At 40.3% G+C, this 21,268-nt stretch overlaps 1 protein-coding gene and 1 long non-coding RNA gene across 2 annotated transcripts; one reads left to right on the forward strand and one right to left on the reverse strand.

Moving 5' to 3' along the window:
- Positions 1-1,596: 1,596 nt before the first annotated feature.
- Positions 1,597-18,084, forward strand: marchf9 (membrane-associated ring finger (C3HC4) 9). Its single transcript, XM_017487618.3, has 4 exons — positions 1,597-3,258; positions 14,266-14,421; positions 15,149-15,341; positions 16,945-18,084. The coding sequence occupies exons 1-4, from the start codon at positions 2,929-2,931 to the stop codon at positions 17,277-17,279; spliced, it is 1,014 nt and encodes a 337-aa protein (XP_017343107.1). The 5' UTR covers positions 1,597-2,928; the 3' UTR covers positions 17,280-18,084.
- LOC124628944 (uncharacterized) lies at positions 13,754-15,214 on the reverse strand. The gene is made up of 2 exons (XR_006983725.1): positions 15,091-15,214; positions 13,754-14,588 (listed from the first exon to the last, which is right to left on the reverse strand). It is a non-coding gene; the product is annotated as an uncharacterized LOC124628944 (long non-coding RNA).
- Positions 18,085-21,268: the final 3,184 nt, after the last annotated feature.

The following is a 21,268-nucleotide window of genomic DNA, read 5'->3' on the forward strand; positions in this document are numbered from 1 at the left end:
TTGGGCGTATATTTTACATGTAAGTTAGATAAGGTGTAAGTTAAACAGTTAAAGTATGTTTACAGCTATACACTTTAGGCTGCGATCACACTGGAACACTAGTGCTCAATATAGAGTAGCTACAACCTATTTAATAAAAATAATAATAATTAAAAGCTGAGGCCTTTTGCAAATAAAAACGCTTTATTACGCAATTAATTGTGTGAATGTTTGCCCTGACTTCCCTGGGAAAGGCTCCACACAGATCGCAGACCAACACAGAATCAACATTGAATCACTTACATTTATTCATTTAGCAGATGCTTTTATCCAAAGCGACTTACAAATGAGGAAATACAAGCCAAGCGATATATCAAGCAGAGAACAATAGTGTGAACCAGACAAGATTTATAATTGAGTTCTAGAAAAGCAAAGTGCACAAAGTAGGTGTATTTTTGTTTTTTTTGTTTTTTTAGGATAATGTGGGGTTGGCATTTTAGGGGTTAGTTAGGTGTTTGTGGAAGAGGTGGGTCTTTAGCTGTTTTTTGAAGTTAGTAACAGATTCTGCAGTCCGGATTGGGGTTGGTGGTTGGAAGTTGAACCACTGAGGGACAGTTAGTGTGAAGGTTCTCATTGTTCATGCACCAACCAAACTATCATTGAATCAGTGTTGAAATGTGAAATTTAACATTGATTTTTAATCAGGTTTGCACCCTGAAATAATGTCATTTCAGTGACGATAGGTGAAGATGGAAATAAAATCAATATTTGTTCAAGTGGACGGAAGGGTCATGATGTCACAAAATGAGCAGGATTCATCCTCTGAGGAGCATGAATATGCCCACTAAATTTCACAGAAATGCACCCAACTGATTTGCGTTGTGTTGAACGAGGGAACGGACGAGTTGACATTAAATCTAAGCCCCACCAGTGGGGAAATGAAGCTGAGCAAAAAAATCAACATTGATTCACTGTTTGTCTTTTCAACACTGAAAAGCAATGAATTATCAAAATTGATTCAATATTATTCAGTATTGAATATTCAACCTCAACTAAAATGATGATTCTGATGGAATGTCCATATGGAAAATGGATGGATGGAAAATGGATTGAAAATAAATGGACGGATGGAAATTGTACCTGAGACAACTGATTTTTTTTTTTTTAAGCAAAGATTGTGCCTAATCCTTTTATTTATTTATTTTTTATTTTTTTATTTTTTTAATATAGTACTGTATATAATCAAAACCTTGAGGAAGCAAGAAAGCTTAGAAAACGTGGACATTCAAAAGGTGCCAATAAATCTGAAATTCATCCTTCACTGTATCCATGTTTCCAGGAGAAATATATTAAACGCAGGCTTCCAAAGACACCGCAAGGAAAGGTACAGTTTAGCCCACTTCCTTTCCTCTCTGAGTACATTGTCGGGAATAAAACAATGGCGCCTACACCCTACATAGTGCACTACTTATCTAAAAATCGTTTGGAACTCTGTCTCTCCCGCAGAAGGTCATATTTCCCGCGTCTCATTAGTAGCACGTGACCCGCGCGTCACGCAGAGGGATCAGCACCTCGGACAGCGGGCGCCTGTCAAAAAAAAAAAAAAAAAAAAAAAACCCCACCGAAATCAGTGCAATTCCGCTTTAAGCTCTCCTCCTCCGAGTGGACCCGAAAGAAAAATGTGTGTAAATGAATAAATGTGATCTGTTCTGCTGCCAGCACGCCGTGTACCCGAGGACTGCTCTGAGTCATTTTGGCAAGACGTCCATTTTCAAGGAGGGGGGAAAAAGGGAGCAGTGAAAGGCTGCCATGATTTTATTCCCAGCGACTTCGGACGCGTAAAAGCTCCCATCACCGCGTGGAGGAGGAAACACCGCGATTCAGCAGACAGTGCGGGTTTTATGGGGTTCTTTCCCCCGTCTTAAATTATTATTATTATTTTTTTTATTATTATTATTATTATTATTTTGCATCCCTCTTTCTTTGAACGACGCACGAGCTCGACGGGCCGTTTTAAGGGCGGGATGGTGATGGACAACAAAACAGAGACGAGTTGCTGGGATTTTTTGTAACGAGCTTGGGGCCTTGCGACGTTTTTTTAGGTTTGTTTGGGTTTTTTTTATTATTATTATTTTGTTTTAGTTTTTGTTGTTATTGTTGTTGTTGGTTTTTTTATATAAACATGCCAGCTCGAGGCATCCTGAGTCCGGGGCTGGTCGGATGGGAGGTGGCGTCAAAACATGTCCACACACATCGATGAGAAAATGGCCAGGAATCAAGCAGAAGGATTCGTCATGATCAAATAACGGTGATGAACCATAAAAAGAGACGCGTATGACACTCATCATCCTGGGTTTTTTTATTTAGCACTGTTCTGAGTAATGACATGAATGTGGGACCCCGACATGACTGTTTGAAAATCTGTTTTGCATTTGTTTACCTTTTCCTTCATTTTTTGATAGCTGGATATCACCCACCTCCCTATTTTTTAAAGCCCGGACCAATGCACTGATTTTTTTTTGGTGTTGTTGTTGTTGCTCCAATAAGACGGGACAGAGGCTTGAAGAGACTCTCGGGTCGCCGTTGTGGTTCGAGGCGGCGACGCGCCTGCTGTTATTTAAACATAAACATTGTAAAGAGCGCGTCGGTCTCTCCGGGCCGGAAAAGCTCTCATCCGCACTAACATGCCATCAGACAGCAAATAAAAAGCACTGTAGTCTATCTCGGGCCGTTTCTGGATAACTGCTGTCTTACTACAACCTTCTAGTTTATTCCCTGAGTAACAAGTAACGATAACAGGCCTGCGGGTCTTCTAGATATCACAAGTATCACCAATAATAATAATAATAATAATAATAATAATAATAATAATAATAATAATAAATGCCAATACAATAATCCGCGCGTTCCTTTTCACTTCTGGCGCACACCACACGCATGTAGTGAAAGATGTTCAAGAACCGGATCCGCATGTTTTTCAACGAGCTGAAGCTCCTGGTGTTCATGCGGTCCGGTCCTCGGCAGCCCAGCGTGGACGCAGGCACGAGCATGCGGGGCCTGGGTGCTATGGGCGGCTGCGGATGGCGTGCGTTCTCCCGCTGCACCGGCGACCACGACCACGACGCTGAGGAGTACTACGGCAGCGATGCGGGCGCGAGGCGGAGCGCGGCGGCGGCGGGACTCGACGAGCGGGACGCACGGATGAACGCGGACGCCGTGTCCCTGAGCAGCGGCACCCGCACGCCCCAGTGCCGCATCTGCTTCCAAGGACCTGAGCAGGTAAATACATTTAATTTTTTTAACCCTGGATTACATAGGCGATATACCACCATATTGCTGTTTTATTTCAACACTGGGCGTAAACTGTCTATTATTGCTGTTATTATTATTTTTATTATTATTATTGTTATTGTTTATCAAATCTATTTTAACGGCACGAGGAGGATCATTATGATTGCTGTTGCACAATACACTCGGCCTTGTGCTGTTTATTGATTTGTCTGTAAACATTTTTCAAACGATTTCCGTCTTTTTGATCATGTGAATTCCGTGATTCATCAAAGGCACACGGAAACACACATGCAGATCGACTCTGATTGGTCAGACTGCTCGGCTCGCGCATGAACGCAGGTCGGTGATTGGCTACCAGACTCCGCGATATCAATAATGCAAAGGTTAATGCTGTTAATGAGAGAGAGAGAGAGCTTATTGTGCAGCTCTGATTCCATCGCGATATATAATCCTCTGTTTTGTGGGAAGCCGACAACTGAGCTGCTTCTTTCATTCCTCCTTCCTTCCTTTCTTTTTTTCTTTCTTTCTCCCCTGGTCATGTCCATGTATCGGTGAGTCAGACAAAAGGCAGGACGACGGCGCCGCGTGCAAATAAACGCGTTCCTTTGTTTATATGTAAGGATTTGGGCCTATCAGAGCTAGCCATCTGTCTGGGCTTCCAAACACAGAGAAATCCCCAGAGCTGAATTAACACCTACAGTGATGCATTAACAACCTCTGCTGTCCAGATGTGCACGTGCAGGTGTTCATTTGGCATTGTAAGTGTGATGAGTAAATGCATCAGTATATGAATCTTTTTTTTTCAGCACTGACACTGGGTGTTGTGTTGTGTTGTGTTGTGTTGTGTTGTGTTGTGTTGTGTTGTGTTGTGTTGTGTTGTGCTTCTCACCTAACCTGGACATCAACTTTTCATTTCAGAATGCCAGAGGAAACTGGGTTATCAGACTGTACTCGGTATTTGTAGGAGATTTACAGAACAGTCACATGTGAATAATCACAGTTTATATGTGAAATATACGCATGTGTCATGGTTCACACATTTTTCACGTGTGATTTGAATATGTTTAATTTATATTTACTACTTGTGATTTTACACATAGCCTACATTATTTATTTCACAAGTTCCAGGGAAGATTAATGGAAATGCTGCCTTTTTTTTTCTTTTACAAAAAACAAAGCCTGTATTTAATGTAATTTTCTTTCATTCCAAAGCCATCTTCTAGCCCATCTGTGATAAATAATAATAATAATAATAATAATAATAATAATAATAATAATAACCCAGTGTGTGGGATCTGTGTTCCCAATCTGGCAACTCAGGCATACAGTCGTCTTGTTTTTTGTTGATGGCTCAGTTACCGTTTTTGTTACAGTAACACATTTTTACAGTGAAAAGGTTCTTATAATTGTATTATTAGTTTAGCAGTAAGTCAGAAATCTGTCTGTTTTTATTTATTGTACATTATTATAATAAAAAACAGAGAAAAGTTACCTCAAATATTTAGATGAAAGATTTAGTAACATTTGTATTTATTTTTGTATCGGTCCAAATCCACAGCACTATAAAATGGGACTCGTGATTAACTCCTTAAACTCCTGGCCTAGTCAGATAGTCATTTTAAGTAAGGAATAAATCACAATGGGATTCATGGTGTGATGTTGATTACTTTCCAATAGCAGCGCATCCCAAAGTTTTTTTTTAAAATTCCTCTCGTACCACAACAGTTTGACAACAATACCTTTTTTGTTTGTTTATTTGTTTGTTTGTTTTTTTAGATTTTGTTAGCATTTAGTTATACAGTACAAACTGTAAAGCTGTTCTCTCACCAACAGTAAGACCCCAGCTTGTCATGTTACTGAGAAACTCCTCTGGTCTTAAGACAGAAAACGTATTGTTCCAGTAAGCGCTGACACTGGAGACTCCTTCCATAAATGTTAAATAAATATCTTCTTACAGAAAACGTACAGTATTACTATATCCATTATAGATTATAGGTTTGTATTTCTGCTAAATAAAAACATCGTTACAAAATTCTGTTTATTATTACTCTTATTATGCAGATGATATCATCTGCCATACGAGTCCCTGTGAATGAGCTGTTACTATAGAAACAACAAGACATTAGAATGAGCACGTTAATTAAAAAAAAAGGGATTTGAATAACAGCCAGAACTACTGTCAGAGAAAATTAATCAGCACCTTCTGTTGTGTTGTGTTGTGTTGTAAAGTATGTTCTTCACCACCTACTCTTTTTACACATCACATATTTCAGAAACAGCATCAATAAAGACGCCATGATATATATATACCAGAGTGACATTTTTTTTACAGATGCTGTTTTCTTCTGCTGTTGAATTATATATATATATATATATATATATATATATATATATATATATATATATATATATATATATATATATATACCTAGACTCACCCCTCCCTTTCTCCCAATTATTGCTCAAGATTATTGTATATTATTATTCTGTGATTCATTTGAAGAATTTTTTTTGGTGTGTGAATTCCTATGAAGACTCTAAAATTGTGCCATATTGTTATATCCTTGTGTAATTTGTGCAAACTGAACACAAGACTATTCTCTTCACGTCCACTTCATGTATAAACCGTTCTGCCAATCAGTGGAATGTCCTTATTGGGATGGGGAATAATACGCCTGGAGTTCAGGAGACCTGGCAGATGGATGACACACTGTTTTTGCTACAGACAGAACGGTGTATAGATGTTTGGTCTGTGGCCAAGATGCGAAAGAACAGATGCGCAGAAGCCAGAAAAGCTTGTCTAATGTAGGTTAGGCTTGGACGTCGGCTCATTTTAAAAGGCAGTGGTGTAAAATAAAACACACACACACACACACACACACACACACACACACACACACACACACACAGATTAAGGTATGTTTCAGGGTTTTGTAGTTGTCCTCTCAGATGTTGTAGTATTTCTGATTATTAAAACGTGTCATGTGGCATCAGACCTAGGGGGAAAAATAAGAATCTCTAACAGCAATCTTGTATCTTTTGTCAAAATCTGATTTCCACCATCTGATGTCTTTGATAAAGCTTTAGATGGCGGGTCCTGCATCAATAAATCACTGTCTTTGATCACTGCAGAACTATTATTGAATTATCCAGATAAGTCCCACCAGGTGAGACAATCCCATCCCCTTCCTGTGTGTCCGATTATCTCTGTAAATATGATTAACCAATGAACGGTGCGGTATGGAGTATCAGTCTTCATTAACCAGCTGTCTATGTGTCAAGGCTCATAAGAAGATAAGAAGAGAAATAGCACCGAGTCTTTTTGATGTGGTAAATGGCATGCTGGCTCTCTTTTCAGGGTGGATGATTTTTTTTAAGCGATGGAAATCAGAGAAAACAGAGCATCGCAGTGCCTAGGGACTTACATTTAGTAAGTTTAGCAAACGCTCTTCTCCGGGTTGACGGCACACTAATACAAAATATCTAGTGAATCTGCATGTATTCATAACCGGAAAGAGAAGAGACTAATGATGGAATGGTTTAGGTGGGAACAGAAAGCGCATACACGATGCACAAATAAACAACGATCGCGGAATTAGTCAGGAATAAAACACTCTGGGTGTGCTGTTATAGGAAAATAATCAACAACCGGGTCATGTGAAACGGCACATTCTCAAGCTGTCTATTTTCCTTTATAAAATGGACCGTTTTGGTTCTAAAACCTGATTGGCTGAGCCATATTGAAAAAAAAAACAATACACAACAACAGTGATATACACACACCTGTGACCGTGTCACAATAATCGAAATCTGTATTAATGCGCCAGGTTTTAAAACAAAAAATGTTATTATATATTGATATGGATTTGATGGTAGTGTTTTTTTTGTCGCCATTTTCTAAAAACATTACGACACAATAATCTGCGTTAAGGGTGTTTTAGGCGCTCTGCTTCGTGTCATGTGGCTTATTGCTTTAATAACAGCACGTCCTGAAGTGTTTCATCCCCCTTATACCACAGTCATGCTTTTTTCTTCTTCTTTTTATCAGTTTATATTTACATTAATGTTGTGGAACATCCCTGAAAGCAGCTTGTCACCTGGAGACTCCTTTCAAAACATGCCAAATAAACATCAACATATGAAGACTTAAAAAAAAAAAAAATGATGTGGAGCATCCACGGTACCAAGTTGTTACTACAGAAATGATCAAATATTAGAACTAGATCTTTAATATAAACCTGTGTGGGATTCGCCATGCATGTGGAATTACTGTCAGCCGCTGTTATAGAAACCTAATCACCACCTTCTGACCAATCAGAATCGAGGCTTGCTGAAACAGGAAGTCTGAATCTGACCTCATGTTCGGTGGAAGAGCAATGGCTTATGACTATCAAGATTGTCAAGAAGTCTAGAAATAATTAAGGCATATAAGCAGTTGCGCAGATTCTGTGCTCAGATGTAGCGGTTGATGATTGGACACTTGATATCTTGGACCGTTCCCGCTATAATAATAATAACATGCTTTAATTTGATCACCTTTGGACCAAATAGCAGCCTTTGGTGAGGACTGTGTAGGCTATGATCTGTGATATGTGCCAGTAGTTGCCCACAACGTTCTCAGCGCTCGAGTACAACGTCGTCACATAAGAACAGTGAGATGGAACAAGAGAGGATGATTCAGTGCACTTGTAAACAGCTGAGCGTCAAAATTCTCTGGGCTAGTTGACTAGACCGGGTGTATATCACTCCACCAGTAACAGGACACTTTTATACACAAGCCTTTTCAGACTGAAGATGAGATATGAGAAGCAGAAGGTTTCTGACCTAAGATAATTTCATTATTTTTCTTTCTACTGGTGTTCTCGCACTCCCACTTTACACAAAGGACATGAATAAATCTGGAGCTCAGCTCGAAAAAAAAAATATATCAGCAGCTATTGTCAAGGTTTCGTGCATTTCACATTCCCGTCACACCTTAAATTCCCTCATGTTTCGGGGTTCAGCACAGTGCTGCACAGTTAACAGATCAATGCCATTAATGCCCACAAATTGCTTTCTCTCTCTCTCTCTCTCTCTCTCTCTCTCTCTCTCTCTCTCTCTCTCTCTCTCTCTCTCTCTCTCTCTCATATACTCATGAGGAGCAAGATTTTGTTTGCTAGTCTGCCATATGGACCCCACGTCTTCACCTTTTCCTCAGTTTGTGGTTATGCCCAAAAGATTGCATGAATTTTCTCTTCACTCATCTCCCCATATGTCATTTTTTTACACTGGGATAAAACCAACCCAAACTGGGTTATTTTTAGCTCAACGGCTAGGTTAAATATAAGACAGAACACATTTTGGGCTGAACTAACCCATCAAGTTGAGTTGTTTTTCGACCTAAAGGACGGTTTAATTTTTACAAAAAATGCTGGGTTCATTATTTCACCCATTGAAAATGTTAAATATACCACATTTTAAACAAATATGTCCTTTATTTATACACAAGAAGGTGTTCAGAAATTTGTGGCTTGAGCTGCTAAAGTGGTGTTTATATATAGACTTTGAAGTAAATGACTCAAATAAGTCATATTTAAGACAAAAACGTCAGATTTTGATCAAAGGAGACGTTTAAAACAATTAAAAAACTGAGTAACCAACTTACGATCCAGTGGGGGTTACAAACAAGTACACCAAAGCGAACGAAGCTAACGGTGCGTGTAGTGTCATGTAAACTGCAGTGTTATCGCACATTTTTGCTTCTTCTAATGTACAGTAATGGTTTTATGGATAAATGTATTGATACGAACCTTATTTCTTCAAATGAATCTAACAGTCTGTCTGAGTGAAAACCGCTACCTCCACCTGAGGCGAATTCAAACAGTGCGCACTGAGTTGATTTGACCCGAGGAGCTGTGCTGAGGTGTCGGGGTGGGGGAGGGGTGCATTGATTCATCTGTCAAATGTGAAAATGGCCCAGCCACTAACACAGCGGTTGGGTTACACAAAACTACCCAAAAACTACCCAAGACTGAGAATTTAACCCATGTAAATGACCCCAAAGGCTCAACCCAGTGTTTGGGTAGAGAAAAATAACAGCATTTTTAGAGTTTCTCATGAAGCATTTGGATTGAGACAATCTTCAGTCTCTCTGAACAAAAGTATTATAATGAGAGCACCATACTACTCAAGCAGTTCAATAGTAGTTTTTGTAACTTCACAATCAAACACTTTATCTTTCATATTTGTCAGTATTTTATGTAAGATAGCTGTGATTGGACACCTTCTTTGGCTTCTGTTGTCTGGTTGGTTAGAAACGAGCAGGGATCCATGAGATAAACACACTACCTGTTGTGAATACAGTTAGCCGTGCAATCTATCATAACCTTTATGGTTAAAGATCAGCCTTTCTTATTTTTTTTTCTACCAAAATAATTTCCATTTGGGGGTGCACGGCGGATTAGTGGTTATTACGTTCACCTCAGACCGCCAGGGTCGGGGGTTCGATTCCCACCGGGGTCCTGTGTGTGCGGAGTTTGCATGTTCTCCCCGTGCTGCGGGGGTTTCCTCCGGGTACTCCAGTTTCCTCCGCCAGTCCAAAGACATGCATGGTAGGCTGATTGGCATGTCTAAAGTGTCTGTAGTGTATGAGTGGGTGTGTGAATGTGTATGTGATTGTGCCCTGTGATGGATCGGCATCCTGTCCAGGGTGTACCCCGCCTTGTGCCCAATGCTCCCTGGGATAGGCTCCTAGATGGATGGATGGATAATTTCCATTTGCTGGATCGTGTGAATGTTCTGGATTGTGTGATTCATCAGAACTGGCACAGTAACACTCATTTGAGATCAGATTGGCCAGGATCGTCAGAGCACACAATAAACACATGCAGCCTGATTACCAAACAATTCCTATCTAGAAGTACATAAAAGCTCTTCTAATCATCTAAACTGTATTCCAGATTATCCCTAGTCACCATATTTGTAGAGTATCTGATTGCCACAGACAAGTATTTCAACATGTACTAAGGTGGAATTTTTTTTTTTTTTTTAAAGAATGATTCATTTTCTCCATTTATAGTTTCATTTAATATACATTTAATAATCCATGTAACGAGTTAGTTCCTGTTATCACTGATGTTATAGCAGCTATAAACAGTTACAACTCTGACTCCTTCCCAAAAAACATCTCCTCTCGGAAAACTTCACCATACAGAATGTTGATTATGTTTATACCATCCACCACACAAGTCTTTGTGTAAGCTGTTACTATAGAAACAATAACACATCCGAGCAAGCACATTAATATAAACCTGTGAAATACCTTGCAGCCAGAATTATTGCCAGAACTGCTGTTATAGAAAATGAATCAAAACTTTCTGACCAATCAGAGCCAAGACTTCAATGTTGCTGTGGTATACGTGTTGTTAATGCATGATCAGGGCCATGCTTGTAACCCATGATCAATGATTCTTCCCTCCGAAAGGATGAAATCAACAGATTTAGGGCGTAATGTACACGTTCCTTCAACTGAACAATTCATGAAAGCATTTTACAAAGAACACTTGATTTGCACTTAAACCCAAAGTGTCCCATCATAAACCCTGGGGGATTACTTTAATTATGTCAACAGGAACTCCAAAACTCCAACAACACAAGTTCACATATCAATTATATTTTCATACGGAGACATACTGTGACTGATTCAATAAAAACCACATGCTGAGTGCTAAGGGAAGGATTTATGTTTTTGACTTTAGAAAGGTACATTATAACTAAAGCAATGAAGCTGAATGTTTCAAAACTGAGTTTCTCATCAGTGGTACAACCATTTCTTTAGATAGATTGCCAGACAAACGGTTTTTATTGCAGTTTAATCACGATTATTACCACAGACCAAACAAAATGATACAGAAGAGTAATTAAATAAGGAAAACGCAATCTTTGTGGAACTTATTAACTGCTAACTCTCAGATCCTAATGAGATTCTAAATGAGTGCTTTATTAAAGGCAGACACAGTTAGAGGGTGAATCAGTTAGGCCTGTAGAGAAAATAGTGCTAGTATTAACTGTAAAGTATAAATATTCAGTGTGCCTAAAGTGCCTAATTACAGTGATAAAGATTTTGGCCTTTTGCATTAGATTAGATCTAGATGCTTCCAATGAAATAGTCATTTCTACCATTTCTCATTTCACTAAAACCCAATGTATTTGCAACCAATTCTATATATAGCCCATTGGACTTACAACCCATTCTGTATCCCAATGAACTTAGAACCAATCCTGTAACCCAGTGGACTTATAACCAATTCTAGAACCCAAAGGATGTACAGGCAGTTGCTGAACCCAGTGGGTATGCAAACAATTATTTTACCCAATGGACTTACAACCAATTATAGACTCCAATGGACTTGCAACCCATTCTAGAACCCAACAGACCTAGACCCAATTCTAGATCCCAAAGGACTGGCAACCAATTCTAGAACCATATAGACTTGCAAACCGTTCTATAACCCAATGGACCTACAGTCAATTCTAGCCAATTCTATAGCCCAGTTGACTTAAAACCCACAATATAGCCCAGTGGACTGACAACCAATTCTAGATTTCAGTGGTCTTGCAACCAATTCTAGAACCCAGTAGATCTACAACCCCTTCTATAGCCTTTTAGACTTACATCCAAATTCTAGACATACAGCCCATTGTATAACCCAATGGAGCTACAGTCAAGTCTAGCCAATTCTATAGCCCAGTGGACTTAAACCCCATAATAGAACCCAGTGAACTTACAAGAAATACTAGAATGGAGATTTTCTTGTGCCAGGGGAGTCATGTATGAGGGGTTTAAGACCCGTATTGATTGGTTGGCTGAGTGTAGGAGGGAGGCAGGAACAGCTCAACTCTTATTAACCTGCATGTTCTTCACATCACTCCACATACTGCGAAAAAGGAGATCCTGCGGCTACAGTCAACCCTTAACAGTGGCTACGTGCTGACTGCATGCATTGATTTCCTGCTCCAAATGAGCAATTTTATGAGTACTTTCTCATTTACGGAAGTCCAGTCACTTAGTTTGTTCAAACCGCTTTAACTGGATCCTACATAATATCATGTTGTTGTTGTTGTTGTTTTTTAAATAGACGGTATGACAGCTTTAAATACAAGAAAGGATACAGCTGTGGTCATTTCGTTGCACGATGCCGGACGTGAGTTGAGTTACATGCGTTGCCAGAGCCAAATCTCCCTGCAGCTCTCGCCTGGTTTCCCACTGAAGCTAAGCAGGGTTGAGCCCAGCCAGTACCTGGATGGGAGATCTAGTGGGAAAAACTAATGTTGCTGCTGGAAGTGGTATTAGTGAGGCCAGCAGGGGGCAGTCACTCTGTGGTCTGTGTGGGTCTTAATGCCCCCAGTATAGTGACGGGGGACACTATACTGTAAAAACAGCAGTCTTCCAGATAAGACGTTAAAACTGAGGTCCTGACTCTCTGTGGTCATTGAAAATCCCAGGACACTTATTGTAAAAGAGTCGGCGTATAACCCCGGTGTCCTGGTGTAATTCCCCCATTGACTCTTCTCTATCATGGCCCCCTAATAATCCCCATCTCCGAATTGGCTACTTCACTCTCCTCTCTCCTAACAGCTGGTGTGTGGTGGGTGTTCTGTGCACTATGGCTGCCGTCACATCATCCAGGTGGAAGCTACACACTCGTGGTGGTTGAGGAGATTCACCCCCTCCCCAATACTATGAAAAGTCCTTTGACTGTCTAGAAAAGTGCTATATAAATGTAACTAAAAAAAAAAATACGTGCAGACAGGATTTAATACTGAAATTGTGCACACTGGTATTCAGACCTCAGGCATAAATACAGAATTAAGTGCAGTTCAGAAGTTTCACGGGTGTTCTGCCCATTTCTGCTCTTTTTCTTGCACGATTTGATTCAAATGAGGAGCAGTACTAAGTCCAGCTCCACTAATGAACACTTTGATGTCAAAACAATATGTCACTGAAATTCATGTTTTTACGTAAAATAATATGATGTGCTGGATCAAGTGCTATTTTATAATCCTCCGAGTAATGCGTGTAGAAGCCATCTTGTTAAATCAAAGTAAATGCACAGTGATTGATGTGATAATTAAATGGTAAATATACTATACTCCCATTAGATGCTTATTTCAACGCTGTCCTTCTTCTCATTCATATATCATCGTCGTAGTCTTTTTTATTCTACCTTTCAAATGACATTTCACTTTTATGTTGCATCATTTTAAAGGACATTTTTTTTCTTTGCTGTCAAATGAATTTTTCGTTTTGTTTTTGCTGTCAAACATATTTTGTATGCTTGATTGTTTTCGAGTTTAATACCAGGTACTTGCGGTTGAAGGCAGTGGCCTAGACGCTACTAGAAAGAAAAAAAAAACCCAACAGTCTCTGGCACTTCTGTTCAGAGGCATGATACATGCAGGTGTTTTCCATCTCTGAATTTAACACACAGCCCGCTACACTGGGTGCAGCCAAAGCTTTTTCTTTATGATTTAGTAGAACATCTTGATATTACCTTTGCAGCTACAATGAAAACCTCAGTGTGGGTCAATACTGCATTAGGTCAATAATGTACAGTGATGCAACATGCCTTCATCAACTCGGTTATTTGCTCCATACCCAGTGGCTCTCTTTTGGGTTTATAGTGCACTCCATGGGGTGTAGAAATCGTTTCCTACCTGAAATGATGCTCTTATATAGGGACTATGGGAACCGTGTGGGATTGGCTTAATATCGGGTAAGAGATGCCACAACAGTGGCTCACAGCTGGGTGCGAAACCACCGGGTGAAGCTCACATACCTGCTGCTGTTTGAATGAAGCAGATGTGCTCCTGCAGGAAAACAGTCAGAGTTCAACTGTATAATACTGTCGTAATATTTGCGACTGATTCTGCTGACCTGAGATCAGTATTGACACTTTGATTTATTATAACTGCATGACCTAACCCAGTGTGTTTTTGTGACCGTGTGCCCATCAGGGAGAGCTGTTGAGTCCGTGCCGGTGTGACGGCTCAGTGCGCTGCACCCATCAGCCGTGTCTTATCCGCTGGATCAGCGAGAGAGGCTCCTGGAGCTGCGAGCTCTGCTACTTCAAATACCAAGTGTTGGCCATCAGCACCAAAAATCCCTTACAGGTAAGAGCTAGTACAGCCCAAATACACAAACAAAAAAGGGCCTCTTCCCCCTTGCTTCCACTTGGCATAATCCATAAATATTCCGTTACTTTATCTTCTTTGAAACATCCTTCGATTTCAAGACAGCAGCACGCGATCTATGATTCACTCCGTCCATAATGGATTTCCTGAGTAAAACAGAGCAGGGGAAGTCAATAAGCGTGTATTTTTCTTCAGACTGGAATCATGCCAGTAGCTCCAAGTACAACAATTAGGAAAAAATGAGTCATTATTAAGCATTACGCCACCCACACCTTCGCACATTTATACCATAAACTGCATTAAAACCTCTTTTTTAATAACAGCATACTGATATTACTTGCCATTATATTAAATAATAATGCCATATTACCAGCCGTCATGTTCAATCCCAGTGCTCTCTGGCCATTAACCTTCAGATCGAATGTATTTCTCTTGAAATAAAAACACTGAATGTACTTACAAGTCTCTGTGAATGAGCTGTTACTGTAGAAACACATTAATATAAACCTGCGGTTTGAATTACAACCAGAACTATTGTTGTTCTAGAAGATGAATCAACAACACCAAAGATTAAAGGTTTGTAATATCTACAAGGAGGCAATATCTCTGATTTAGATGTAGCATTTACTTTTTTTGAGCTTTACCCACATGATGTTCAGGTGTATTCAGCGGGATGAAGCAGTGTCGTGCGGCTTTTGCGTTTCAGTGGCAGGCCATCTCTCTGACTGTGATCGAGAAGGTGCAGATCGCCGCCATCATCCTCGGCTCGCTCTTCCTCATCGCCAGCATCTCGTGGCTGGTGTGGTCTTCGCTCAGCCCCTCGGCCAAGTGGCAGCGGCAGGACCTGCTCTTCCAGATCTGCTACGGCATGTACGGCTTCATGGACATCGTGTGCATAGGTGAGTGGAGGCGTGCTGAAAGCGATAGAACTAAAACACAGCGACCCACTTGCTGACCTTTACTGTGGTCAGTACTGTGAGGACCGGCCATTTACATAGCCATTAGCATTCGGGTGTTTCAGTACGAGGTTCTTTAGGTCGGCTGAAAGAGGCTGTGACTCATGTTGTGACTCATTTGACAATAATTTCCTGCGAGCGAAATAAATGTAGAGTGTATGACTGTAGATATTATGCAAATGACCTATGATATACCAAATTATATTACTGAACTATTGCAGACTGTATTATTTACTCCACATTGTTGTTTCTTTTTCTGGTTTTAATTTTTTTGGGCATGATTGCCGAGCGTTTGTGATCAGACGCACTCTCAGGAGAAACTCTTGATATATGCCTTGAATAAATAATTCACTTAACTTGGAGCGGTTTAAAGCATTAGCAGAATTTGTGTATAGATTATTCATAAAGGGGTTTAAGCTGAACTAAATACACCTTATAATTGTGTCTATAGCTAGAAAAAGATTTGAGAATGTACGCTTTATTTGCTTTTTCTATTGCAGCTATAGTTTTTTATTTATTCATCCAGAGTCCCACTGATTTAAAAATCAAATTGGGCAGACGCTTTTAATCGACTTCTGAGGTTGTTTATGATCCAAGCATTAATCTGTCTGAGGAGCTGGCAGTGAAACATGAGCTGCAGAATAAAATATCCATCAACCGACGACGAAACCGCTTTATATTCATATCTGAAACCGTGAAATTGTTTAAATGAACAACTAAACTAGCAGAAAGGGTAAGAAACTCCTTTAGCCCAAATTTTGCAATTAATGTATATATGATGTATTCTGAAGGTCCCATATGACAATATTACCCACAATGCATTGTGTTTAAGACTCTTGTAGCCGAATTATATAATTGCAGAAGTATTATCTATGTATCTATCTATCCATTTATCCATCCATCCTTCATTCCATCCATCCATCCATCCATCCGCTCAAACTATTCATCCATCCATCACTAACTCCATCCATCCATCTGCTCAAACTATTCATCCATCCATCACTAACTCCATCCATCCATCTGCTCAAACTATTCATCCATCCATCACTACATCCATCACTACATCCATCACTACATCCATCCATCCATCAGTCTGCTCAAACTATTAATCTATGCATCTACTCAAACTATTCATCCATCCATCCATCCATCTCATTTCAGTATACATCAGTACATGTTGGGTTTTATTTCTCTGAAACATCTATCTATCTATCTATCTATCCATCCATCCATCCATCCAGCTGTTCAACCATCCATTTATCCATCCAGCCACTCACCTGCTCAAACTATTCCAACTATACATCCATCCATCATTACATTCATCCATACATCAATCTGCTCAAACTATTTATCCATCCATTCATACTTCTCATTTCAGTATACATGAGTATAAGTTGAGTTTTCTTTCTCTGAAACATTACACATTTTAGAAGATTAATTCAGATAAATAAATAAATAAGAAAATCCAGTTAAATCCTTTTTAAACGATGGAAATTTCCCACACTGGCCCACGTCTGGACCCTTGTTAATCCATATTTCCCCGCAGGCCTCATCATCCATGAGGGTTCATCGGTCTACCGGATCTTTAAGCGCTGGCAAGCAGTCAATCAACAGTGGAAAGTATTGAACTATGAAAAGGCCAAGGACATGGGGGAGCCGATTGGTTCGAGCAGTAAGGCGACGGCACGTGGCTCGCGCTCCAATCCTCACAGCCTCGGCCGTGGCAGCAGGAGGAATCAGCGCATTCGGAGGCTCAGGACTATCCTCAACCACCACTGCGGCTACACCGTCCTGCACATCCTGAGTCAGATCAGGCCCAGCGAAGCCCGCCTCGCCTCCAACTCCAACCGCGAGGTGGTCATGAGGGTCACGACTGTATGAGGATGGCGGTGCACGCGCTCGGAGCTGCTGAAACACAGCGCGCAAAGATTTGTTCTGAGCAGCAGCTGTGCCGTGACTCATCGGATGACGTCTCCCTCGTTTCCCAAGCAGAGTGAAACGCACACACTTGTCATAAATGAGAATTTGAACATGCTGAAAAGGATGAACTCTGGAATCACACGGTTCATAATCAGAAACACACGAGAAAGAGAACCGTCTTTGTCGTCGGGCACACAAGCGCATTTTTATTTCGTCTCCTCTCTGGTGTCGTTTTATACCACTATGGTTTTTACTATGTTTCATTTTCTAAGGGCGTGTGGTTTTATTAACGGACGCTGCTGTACTGAATATAATGGCTGAAAAAAAAACAAAACAACAACAACAACAACAACAAAAAAACAGTGATGTTTACCGATGCTTCAATTGAGCAAGGGGAACAAAATAATAATAATAATAATAATAATAATAATAATAATAATAATAATAATAATAATAAATAACTGTAACCAAACCGTGACAAAGGCACAACAACCAGGGAGCAAAGAATTCTTAACAATATACAAATAAAAACATTTAACGAGAATATCATGAAGGGTTAGGGTGCAATAAGTTAAATAAAGGGATTATACAGAGTGTTAAGTACATTAATATTTAAAGGATTGGATCTTCTCTGCAATAAAGATACCTGTACATTTGCAGTGAACTTTGCATGAGGGTAAAGTTTTGTGCCTCCTCGACATGAGGATATGATGAATCTGTTTTCATTTCGAATGGTGCTTGTTTTAATAAACACTGCTATTCATCAGGTGTTTGTGAGATACCTAACTGTACCACTGGACCCAGTAACCATTAACACCACAAATCTAATCGGAAGGTATAAGGCTTTCAGCATGGGGGCAAAGACTTTCTTTAACAAATGAATCCATGAAAGTAAACTCAGTTGAGAAATGAGCTTTCTAAACAACACGTACATATATATATCTTGATAATTACAAACGCTTCCCTTTTAAACGCGTTAGCTGTGTGCATTATAGCGCATGGATGCATCACAGCAAGGGGAACGGTGGAACTCATTAACCCCAAAAAGGTGGAGGGGGGCCTTCAAGGGAATTCAATTTCTATCATGCTTTTAACAAACAGACACAGAAATGCAAATGTAGATAGATTTAGATGATTAATGGGCAATCCCGGGGCGACAGTGGCGAGGAAAAACCCTTCATCTGTTCGGAGACCGCATCAAAGGGGCGTGTTCATCTGTACCTGTACGGAGACCGCACCTAAGGGGCGTGTTCATCTGTACCTGTACGGAGACCGCACCTAAGGGGCGTGTTTATCTGTACCTGTACGGAGACCGCACCTAAGGGGCGTGTTTATCTGTACCTGTACGGAGCCCGCACCTAAGGGGCGTGTTTATCTGTACCTGTACGGAGCCCGCACCTAAGGGGCGTGTTCATCTGTACCTGTACGGAGACCGCACCTAAGGGGCGTGTTCATCTGTATAATCACCCGACATGGCTCGCTGACTGGGCGTCATGAATCTCCAGTCTGGTCTGCAAAGAAATCAGCTCCAGCTTCACTTCTTGTTTCCTCCTATCATGAGGTGTATTTAATTTAGCACCATTTCACCGTCTTGTTGTTGTGCTTTATTCCACAAAAGTCCCAAATAATCTGCTTTAAAACTTTTCCTTATTCATTTATTCATTCATGTTCAGTAACCACTTTGATCAGGGTCATGGTGAATCTTGGCAACATGGGAATATTTCGGGAGGTAGGAAGAACTTTTGGGATGAACTGGAATGCTGTCTGCTCCTCAGATCTCTTCATCCGACCTCACTAATGCTCTCGTAGATGAATGAGCACAAATCCCCACAGCCACGCTCCAAAAACTAGTGGAAAGCCTTCCCAGAAGAATGGAGGTTATTAGAACAGTAAAAGGGGAACGAGATCTGGAACAAGATGTTCAACAAGCACGTATTGGTGTAATGGTCAGGGCTCTACATACAGTATAAGGACCCTGTAGGTGTGAGACAGCAGACTACACACTGCACCGACCAAATATTAATGTCTTTTCACTCTGAAAGACAGGAGCTTATCTCTGCTAGCACATTTACACCACTTCCTGAATATGAATAAAAGCGCCCTGTCCATAATATAACAAAAATGAATCATCTGAATCATTTTAAAAGTACAAAATTAAAAACAGGATGTAGAGGTCACGGCCAGTGACGCCGACCCTGTTCTACTTTCTGATTGCTTTCAGTAACCTCCTCTCATTTCCAGCCATAATGAGCTCTAGAATGGCTTTACAGGCCAATTCAGCACGTCAGTGACGCGGTCCGAGACAACACCACAGCATACTCATGAAATGAGCCATCAGAGTGACGTATTTAAAAGTAGAAGGCATCTTTCGGCCAGATGTTTAATCACTGAAAACATAAACGACCCATTGGGCTTATTGTGGAGATAATACAGTGATACACACTGCCGGTCAAAAGTTTGTGGACACTCGACTGAAATGTTTCTCATGATGTTAAAAAGCTTTTGATCTGAAGGTGTGTGATTAAACGTGTGAAATCGGTGCTGTAGACAAAAAATATAACCGTGCCGACGTATTCGTTTCTTTCATTAGAAAACTAACATTTAGAAAAAAAATTAAAAAAAAAAAAAATTAAACGGAAGACTCGGACGGAAATATTCTGAAAAGCAGCCAGTAAGAGTCCAGCGTCGGTGTGAACTCATTTAATACTGTTTAAAATCATCTCAGGGAAATTCCTCAAGAAATCGGGTGAGAAAACGCCAAGAATACATTTCTGGAAAATTCTAGGTAAAAAGGGCGTCGACTTTGAGGATGCTAAAATACTGAATTATTCAGATTATTTTGGATTTTTTTTTATCACAACATAATTCCCATAGTTCCATTTGTGCTACTCCAGAGTTTAATGACTTTATTATTATTATTCTAAAATGCAGGGGGGAGGAGGGGGGTGTTGGGGGACTAAAGAAAGAAAGAATGAGTGTGTCTAAACGTTTGACCGGTAGTGTACATTCATCTAGACATGTATAGTTAGATATAGAAATTGATAGTGATTATTAAAAGGGGGGGGGGGGGGGGGGGGATAAAAATTCCAGTCCATATTATACCAAGAGAGCAATACTCCATTCCCTTCACTATTCCCAACTGTATTCATGGATGAAAATAAGTGTACTTATGGATGCAGGCCTGTTTCTGGAAATCGCTCTGCAGTGTTTCATCCCAAATCTGATCAGCATAATGAAGATCTGAGTATTAGACCAGATGTATTAGATTAGACCAGATTAGACTCGACTCTGCAGGGCGGCAGAGCTCTATGAGTGGGGTCGGATTACTGAGAAATTCACAGGAAGTTCCCCAAACTCTCCCGCGCTGCACGTTCTCTTGCTCTGCTCTGCTCGAACGCACGCGATCAAACTGCTGCGCTAATTAACAGCTTCTCCGAGTCAACACGCGTGTGTTTACACAGGGAAAAACACCAACATGCGAGAGCGAGGCTGGGAAGCACTGCGGTAGGAGGATTTGTCAGACTCTTTCAAGATTTATTCATCAATATGATGTTTCTGTTTGTACAACCTTCAACAAACAGATACCTTTTGATTAAACTGTAATTCCTTACACTTTGGAAGGGGGATCAAAACCTTTCTAACACAAACACTGGGGCTTTCTGATCCATCGTTTAAACCTTTTTTTTTTTTTTTTTTAAATGTATTTATTTTATTTAGAGGGACCAGAGAAGTGAAGTTTATCTTTGTAATTGACTTAAGGCACAGAATTGGAGCTTGAGGACTCGTGTTGTTCTTTTACACACTGCACCGCTGTGCTGCCCCGATTCCCTTCGGGTTCATTTCATTTCATTCACATAGCATGTTTAACACTACAGGGTGTCCCGAATTTTTTTTGCACAACGTCTTCTATATATATATTTTTTTTCATATTTAAGAACGCCTTAGCCAGA

Source organism: Ictalurus punctatus, chromosome 15 (assembly GCF_001660625.3).
Source record: "Ictalurus punctatus breed USDA103 chromosome 15, Coco_2.0, whole genome shotgun sequence".
Classification (NCBI taxonomy): Eukaryota; Metazoa; Chordata; class Actinopteri; order Siluriformes; family Ictaluridae; genus Ictalurus; species Ictalurus punctatus.